Source organism: Habropoda laboriosa, unplaced genomic scaffold (assembly GCF_001263275.1).
Source record: "Habropoda laboriosa isolate 0110345459 unplaced genomic scaffold, ASM126327v1 scaffold5, whole genome shotgun sequence".
Classification (NCBI taxonomy): domain Eukaryota; kingdom Metazoa; phylum Arthropoda; class Insecta; order Hymenoptera; family Apidae; genus Habropoda; species Habropoda laboriosa.
The window spans coordinates 2,607,038-2,615,888 of record NW_017100161.1 but is presented as its reverse complement, the minus strand read 5'-3'; the positions used below and the strand labels follow the sequence as shown (position 1 = coordinate 2,615,888).

The following is an 8,851-nucleotide window of genomic DNA, read 5'->3' as shown; positions in this document are numbered from 1 at the left end:
CGAGAGGGAAACGACTCGACGATCCTCCCGAGCAAACTTCAGATACGTTCGTTCCGCGAGATCTCTCGAGTAAGAGAGAGAGAGAGAGAGGGGTGTGTAGAGATCGAGTGACAGCTCTGACCAGTAATTTGTCCGGTTTTCACCGTCGACAAATCTTCAGGCTGTCCGTCGCATCGAAGGATCCAAGGGAGCTGGTTTTATTGACAGGAAATCCTTCTTGTTCGTCAAGCCTGAAAGTCGGACGCGGCCGATGCTGCCTCGATCGCCCCTTCGTGCCCTTTCGACAACACTTTGTCATTCTACTGGGCGGTTCGAACGTAGGAAGAATTCGCTGCTTCTAATTAACACTTAAAGCGGCGGCTACTTTGTTGCACGAATTCTTACAAAATAAAATAAAACAACTCTTGCAAAGGAGCAAATTTCTATTGAAAAATTTTACATAGTGCTTATTACAGGCACAGCGACGATTTTTAATTATATAAATATTGAGCCACTTGCTCAAGAGATACAATATCTTTTTCTGCACAAACATGTAAAAACCGACAGGTAGTTTAGTCGTTATTCGAAGACGAACACAACGCGCTCCTCAAGTTATTCGTAAGGTGAACGGGGAAGTGCATACCGGGTGGTTCGAAAAGTTCGTAACGAAATTTAGGAAAAATTCAAACTCTGTTTCTAATTGAGATAGCGAGTGTTTTATTCGTTATTTGAAGATAAATTATTCCCAAGGAGAATTATATTTTCTGCGATGGAGCGTTGTCACGGAAAAATTCAACATCCACGCTCCACTGTAGAAGACATAGTTCGACTTAGATCCACTCCTGTTCGTCTTAGGAATAATTTGAGTGGCGCCTTAACTTTGAGTACCGTTTAACTATGATCACGACGGTTTAAATTTCGCTACGAATTTCCCGAACAACCCAATACCTTGTCCACTTCGCCACTTTTTTTCGACACATCTGGCTATCTTACGATATGATATACTATAATCGCAACGTGTTGGGATATTTCATTTATCATTGGATAATAGATGAAATTTCTATTAAATTTCCCGCGTATTTGAATAATTATTTGTTCAAACGCAGGACTTCCATTGCAACGTGGATATTTTATTTCCATCGTGAAAAGTAGTGGTTTTTCGAACAACGGATAAAATTTCGATCGAATGTCCTCGAATATTTGCGATTTGTGAAATTTATTTTTCTTCGAACGTGGAATATCGATACGTCGACCAGACGGTACAGGAAAGAGCAGAATAAATATTACAGAAATATCCTGAACGTTCGAGTGTTTTTCGTCGGAGAATTTTAACAGAGCAGATTGAATAATTTCATCTTACTTCCCGGCGAGATGAAAGAGACTTTGTTGCGTGTAATAAATAGATCTGTATCGAAACAGGAAGGGTATTTTCGTCCTGGAGGTCTCTCGGAGGCAAAGCGAATTTTTGTCGAGAATTTCCGAAGGGTAAATAAAATTTCCGCGAACAGGTTGAATATTTTATCTCGATCCAACTAGATTGCAAAAATATAGGTGGTAGTTTAACCAAGAAAAGAGTTCCTTTATTACTTAATTATATTTCTAATTTGCATTTTTTAATATCTAATACGAAAGAGTCCTTAACACTAGAACTACCGACCGGGTCAAAATGACCCATTAGCATCTTTCGAGAAAACGTGAATGTTCAATACTGGTAAGTGTTATCATAACTTTCCGAATTTATTTTCTACAGGTATGCTTCTATTTGTATCGGTATGAATCGAATTGTCCAATTATGGTTTACTTACGTAAAAATTCATTTTTGTAAAGTCGGTAATGTGTCATTCTGACTCGGCTGGTAGTTCTAGTGTTAAATACATTCTCAATGTCAGCAAATAAATCAAATTTCCTCGAATTGTAGAAAATCCTACCGGACTTTCATCCCGGATAAAAATCCAAAAAAATTGTACGCGAGTTCGAAAATTATTCTCGAGTAGCTGCGACTTCATCCAAGATTCGTAGATTTCTACGGAAAAATTTCCGCAAATTCGTAGACGGTTGTGGGACGTAAGTGCGCGATTGCGTTTCTCCTGACAAAAGAAAGGCAAGAACAGGAAGAGAGTCCCTGGCGAATAGGTGGAACGCGATTTCGAGAAGTAGGAAACGTGTTCGATCGATCTGCGAGAAGGCTCCTCAAGTTCCTTCAGCGTGGAGAATATTTCGAATTTCCATATGCTCGGTAAATTAAGGTCTATCACTGGTCTAAGGAAGTTCCGAATCCTTGTCAATTAAGCATACTCCGTATTTGCCACCGGAAGATTTCGAATTTGCACGGGGAAAGGGGAACGTCGAGCTTTGTTACTCGGGAAAATTGCAAACCAACGCGTAGTTATTCTACGGTACAGAATAAAAATCTTAAACGAAATTTTGATACTTCCAAAAATTCCAAACTTTCGCCCAATTCTTATTTTCGCTAGATGTTTCGACGCGATTCTTAAACTTTATCGAATTTAGGGGTACCGCGTCTCTCACACCAAATTAATCTTGCGCAAGGAATGCAACGTTTGCGTGTAAGTTTGTACGTGTGAACTGTGTTGCTGATCTTTGAAACTTGTTTTTGACATTAGGCGCGTCGGGCCTTTCGTCCAGTTTTTATCTAAAAACTAAGGTGAGGGCCTATGCGGAGGCGTATCTCGTCCTCGGTGCGTAGTCCATCCTGGTTTTCTCTGGTCGACGAGCTGGTAGTATGGTATCGTGGCGGGCCGTGAGGGCCTGCGAGGGATCGGTTCACACGGGAGTGACTTTACGACACGTCAATTGCTACTGAAGTGTCGCGGTAGGTGTTAAGGATACTTAAGTTTAGACCAGGTTTACGATACGGACGCGACTCCGCTATTTTTGAGATTAAGGTTTGAATACGCGTTTACTACGACACGTCAATTGCTACTGAAGTGTCGCGGTAGGTGTTAAGGATACTTAAGTTTAGACCAGCTTTACGATACGGACGCGACTCCGCTATTTTTGAGATTAAGGTTTGAATACGCGTTTAATGGTTTCGTTCGTTAGTTATTCCTTATTGTCAGGAGGGCTCGAAACCTCTCGAAAAAGCGGAGAATTTGGAGTTTCTTCGTGTATCTTTTGAATACGCGTTTACTGGTTTCGTTCGTTAGTTATTCCTTATTGTCAGGAGGGCTCGAAACCTCTCGAAAAAGCGGAGAATTTGGAGTTTCTTCGTGCATCTCAATTGACGTATCATAAACCGTACCCTGGGAGCCATAAACTCTGGGTTTTTCCCATAACGCGCGCACCTCACAACCCCTTCTTGAGGGTGAGCGGTTGGCGTTGGGCGTTGACCAGGGCCCTAACTTGATCTCCCAGCCAAAACTCACCCCCGTCGAGGGAACCAAATGCACAGGCGCTTTCGCGTGAATTTTTTCACCACGTCAGATTTAGACTCGACACAGTACACATTCTAAACTTTCGACACACACGCATCAGTATCGGTAAGTTATACCTGTTGAAATTGCGTTACTGTTACATAACAAACTGTGTTGCAAATAAAGAGTTATTTGCTATATAATCAGGCTTAGTGAACATTGTGGGAGCTAACAGTAGGCGCCACCCGACCTGTGGTATGCGAATGGGTTTCCCATGTCCTACGATACACATCTCCTTAAAAATTCGCCCGATCCATTAGGACACCTTCCCTGCGTTCCAGACCGACGCCAAGATGGCTTTTCGCGATACCGCGATTTTCCGAGTCCTCTTCCGAAATTTGCCTACCCCACGCGCATTCCACAGCGTCCATCCCCTCCAGTAGGGCCCAAACAAGGGAGGTTTAGTCACGCTGAAAATCTAAGGAGCCACAACGTCACTTTGTAACAGTATTATTATAAATAAAGCACTTTAAACAATCTTCGGAGTGACTTCGACGACAGAAGGAAATGTACGGGCGCCAGGAAGGCGTATGGCACGCAGAAGCGTCGAGTTTCCGCGTCCATAAACACTTTCTGGCCCTCGACGTCGCTTCGAACGGAAAAGTAAACACAGAGGAATTGAGATTAGAAGCCCTCAAAAATAGCAGGCTTGGTCGTCCGTGTCATAAAGTCAGTGGTTGCGTCTGCAACGCAACACTAGAAAATACAAACGATTCATCAGTGTTTCCAAATGTTTTTTTAATTAAGAGACAGGTAGGTTTTGTCCATGAAAAATTTCCTCCTCTCCGTTGCTTTCTGGAAAATTACAGTTGCGAGAAAAACGTGTCTAACTTCGAAATTCCCTTTCATTAAGAGCAAGGAGACGGGGAAGAAGGAAGAAAAGCCTCGAAACTCTCGGATTCGCTTTAATCCACCTTGGAACGATTCCGCCCGGCCCTGGTGTCTCCTCTCTTCCTGAATCCAACAAAGTCGCGAAACACAACACTACCGGATGGTAGCAGAGGTTTGTTCGGGCATGTCGCGACGAAACTCGCAATCGTTTCGTTCTTGACTTATTTATTCGGGTCAAAAGCTCGCAAATGAGCTTTCTGAAGTGTCCCAGCGCGATGTCTGACTGGCATCAAAAGAAAGTCAAGGGGACGGAACTCGATCTCCTCGTTAATACAACGAGGGAAGCGTGAGCGGGAAAGGAGGACGAGCCTGAGCAGGAGAGGAGCGTACACGAGCGTGTCGCGAAGGATGTTACCAGCCTGTGTGCAATTAACGAGCCTGTAGAACGAATATTTCGATCGTTATCGCTCAGCTTCTTGCCCCTTTCGTTCCGACAATTATTTAACAGTCGCGCGGAAGTTTCCTTCGCGAGTAGTGTATCACGTGACAAATTTTCACACTTAGAATTGATATTTTTCATTTTTGTCCATTTTCCAATCTTTGGAAATAGTGGAAATGTAGGATAATTATATTATGAGACTTTAATTGAGAATGAATTTTCCAATCTTTGGAAATAGTGGAAATGTAGGATAATTATATTATGAGACTTTAATTGAGAATAAAGTGTAAGAAATACGAGATTCCGGCGGCGAAGTGGTGGCCTAGAATTTGTCACCCAGGAAGAGAAAGCGCGCGGGTACCTGAGGGTCCCATAAACTAAGCCCTTTCCCCGGAAAATCGAACGAGGGGGCTCCAACAGTTTTTCGGGGCAACGTGGGATACGACGTGGAAAGGACATTCTGGAAATAGACGTCGAGCGAGACGGACGCCGGAAACCTTAAGAAGCGCTTAGAAATACAGAATAAGTTATTTTTGGGATACCGCACTATCCTGATTCTTTGTTTTCGAGTGGTGCTTACGGAAGTTTGTATCGATCAGCTTCTTATACCTTTCGTTCTCACAATTAATTAAGTTAGACGAAATATTCGTTCGTATCAGTACTTTGAGCACCTACACTACCGGCCAGAAGTTTCGAATCACCTCCCAATTTTCATCAGCACTGAATCTGCTACTAATTTCTCAGAGACCTGATATTGTGGAGGTAAATAGCAATTTATCTCGAGTCTCACTGAAAAAATTCTTAAAGCTGCTGACTTTTTCCTGCGAATTTTTGTGTAACTTGCAACGCACAGTGATTCCAAACTTTTGGCCGGTAGCGTATACCGCGTGACAAGAAAAATTTTCACAGAATTGACGACATTTTTCGTTTGTGTTCATTTTCCAATATTTGGAAATAGCGGAAATATAACGTAATTATATTATGAGACTTTAATTGAGTATCAGCTGCAAAATATAGACGAAGTATTGTACATTTAGCTAACAATTATTTCCAATATTTTATAAAGACTGGCTGGAAAAGATAATTACTGTAAAAGTGAGAATGTAGTTATGTGGACACAGTGGGAACGAAAGGGTTAATCCAACCTGTGTCAAAATAAGAATGATGGCAAATTTCTTTTTTCTTCACTAGAATCTCGTATGATCTTCTTGAAGATAACAGTTCCACACATTGCGTAACAGATTAAACCCCGAGATACCTCGCGTTCTATTTTCTTTATCAAATATCAAAGATACCGAAGGAAAACTGAAAACCATATTGAAATAAGAAGAAGAGAAAAGCAAAAGGTAAAGAAGTCATGAGACAAAATGTAACAAGAAATTACTACGCATACTTAACAATGTCAAATTATACTAAAATTCAAGTCCTATTCCTTTACAATTAAATTACATTTAAACACGATTAAAATATAGATTCCGTGAAAATGTCTAAATACAAATTTACTCGACATCAATTTCCTATAATTCGTTACCATTACCACGTCCCCTCGACTTTCACATTCACATCGAGTCATAAATAATACAGAGTGGAGTATCAACGATATAAAATTCGACGATAAAAGTCGTCACACCGAAGCATAATCACGAGGGAGAATTGTCGAGAATGAGAAAGGAGAGAATGAAGTATTATTCATTAGGAATGATGTCCGAGTCGACGCGGTTAAAATCGCGGGCGTAACGTGACGGCGGGTTAACGCGAGCCTCGTAAATACACGCGGCTTGACCCAGTATCGGACAATTTTCCAGGATCGATACGGTTTTCCGCGGGCCGCCTCTACTGCGCCACGCAGAGAGTCTCGAGATATCGCTGATTGCACGCGGACCCTCTGGGATCCCGGAATTGGATGGAGCTGGCGCGAGAACTCGCCAACAAATGGATCCTAGACGATACAGCTCGATAGATCGACGACAGTTTCCCTCGATCGTCGTTACGAACAGCGGCGACACTTTAACGCACGAATTTCACCGAATTGAATTTCGAGTATCTTGAATTTCAACCGAATAAACCGAATGGTAGAAAGAGTTTGGAATTTCAGGGTGAGAGCTCTGAGTTTCGATTAAGTGGAGTGATAAGAGCGTTTGAGTATAGAAATTGAGAGCGAAATGTGGGAAAACTGGAAACTTGTTTTGGGGAAAGGAGGAGTGAAGGATTGAAAATTGTGAAATTTGGAATTTCAGGGCGAAAGCTTCGAGTTTCGAATAAGTGGAGTGATAAGAGCGTTTGAGTATAGAAATTGAGAGCGAAATGTGGGAAAATTGGAAACTTGTTTTGGGGAAAGGAGGAGTGAAGGATTGAAAATTGTGAAATTTGGAATTTCAGGGTAAGAGGTTTAAGGGAAATTTGGAATTTCAGGGCGAAAGCTTCGAGTTTCAAATAAGTGGGATGATAAGAGCATCTAAGTATCAAAATTTCCAGTAAAATTGGAGACTTGCTTTTTCAAAAGAAGAATTGAAAGATTGAAAATTTGGAATTTCAGGGTAAGAGCTTCAAGTGAAACTTGGAATTTCAGGGTAAAAGCTTTGAGTTTCAACTAAGTGTCTAAATTGCCAGCGAAATGTAACAAATTTGCAAACTTATTTTCGTAAAAATACGATCGAAAAAATTGAAAATTGAGAAATTTGGAATTTCAAGGCAAGTGTTTCAAGTTTCAACTTAAGCGAGACGACGAGAGTATCCAAATTGAGAATGTCTAAATTGCCACTGAAATGTAAAAAAAATAGGAATCTTATTTTCGCAAAAGCAGGATTGAAAGATTGAAAATTGCAAAATTTAAATGTAAACGATCGAACCGAGTGCGACGAAAATAACAGAGATCATTGGAAGCTTCGTCGATACCGAGGAAATTCGTTTAACGAATAGAGAATTGCTTCGGTCCGGCGTTATAATAAAGGACGTTCCTGTTCCAAAAAAAGTAAAGCGCACAGAGAAAGATAGAGAAATAGAATGGCATAGTACACGGAGCTCTTTGTACTCTGCGGGCTGTTTTTCATTCTGACGGGTTAGCACTGTATTCGCGTGCGATTTTGCAGAAATTTGGCCACGGAAACACGACGAAACGGACTCGAGGATACCAGCGGTCCGTCGAAAATCGATCCAAGTTCATTGTTCGCGTTAAAAAGCGTCGATAAATCCAAAATTCTCTACTCTCTCGAAATTTCCTATCACTTCTACATTTACACGCAAATCTTTTTCACTGCGAAAATTGCAAAAGCAGGAAAAACCAATACTGAACTACAATTTTTCGTCCATAGTTCTTCTATACCAGTCTCGTAATTATTTTCACGATAAATTACTATTTATTAAATCGCCAAATATAATGTCGATCTGATTTTTTAAATTTCTGAAATTTTAATTTTTCAAATTTCACATTTCTACGAATTTCTATACTCAACTAAAATTCCCTGCATTAGTCTTTCCCAATTCATCAATGAATCTCAATTTTTTATTTTATTTTCCGAGTGAAACGACAATAAAAAATTAAGATTCACTGAGATCTCATCGTCTTCGATTTTTAATTTTTCAAATTTCTGAATTTCAAATTTTTCACGTTTCTACGAATTTCTACACTCAACTAAAATTCCCTGCATTAGTCTTTCCCAATTCATCAATGAATCTCAATTTTTTATTTTATTTTCCGAGTGAAACGGCAATAAAGAATTAAGATTCACTGAGATCTCATCGTCTTCGATTTTTAATTTTTCAAATTTCTGAATTTCAAATTTTTCACGTTTCTACGAATTTCTGCACTCAACTAAAATTCTCTGCATTAGCCTTTCCCAATTCATCAATGAATCTCAATTTTTTATTTTATTTTCCGAGTGAAACGACAATAAAAAATTAAGATTTCGTCGCTTTCGAGATTACATCGAACCTCCTCGTTTACACAAAGTTGCATCTAATTATTCCTCGTTTCCGACGCGTCGTTAATTCCGCTATACTTTACTCACACCTTCGCTAAAATCATAATTATCACCGCTGTCCTTGCAATTGCAAAAATTAGAAATATACACCGTCCTGCGACACGAGAGTATCACACATTCGACAGAAATAATCTTCGCAACCCGTACATATGCAAGCTTACGCTTTCGAGAATCGTTACTCTGAACAA

At 40.4% G+C, this 8,851-nt stretch overlaps 1 protein-coding gene across 1 annotated transcript in view; it reads right to left on the bottom strand.

Annotated features, from left to right (window-relative positions):
- Positions 1 to 8,851, bottom strand: part of LOC108578428 (serine/threonine-protein phosphatase 2B catalytic subunit 3-like) — a 247,014-nt gene that overhangs the window by 62,945 nt on the left and 175,218 nt on the right. The window contains exon 4 of the mRNA XM_017941766.1: positions 8,850 to 8,851. This exon is cut by the window's right edge and continues 116 nt beyond it. Within this exon, the coding sequence (XP_017797255.1) occupies positions 8,850 to 8,851 (2 nt within the window). The remainder of the gene's footprint in view (positions 1 to 8,849) is intronic.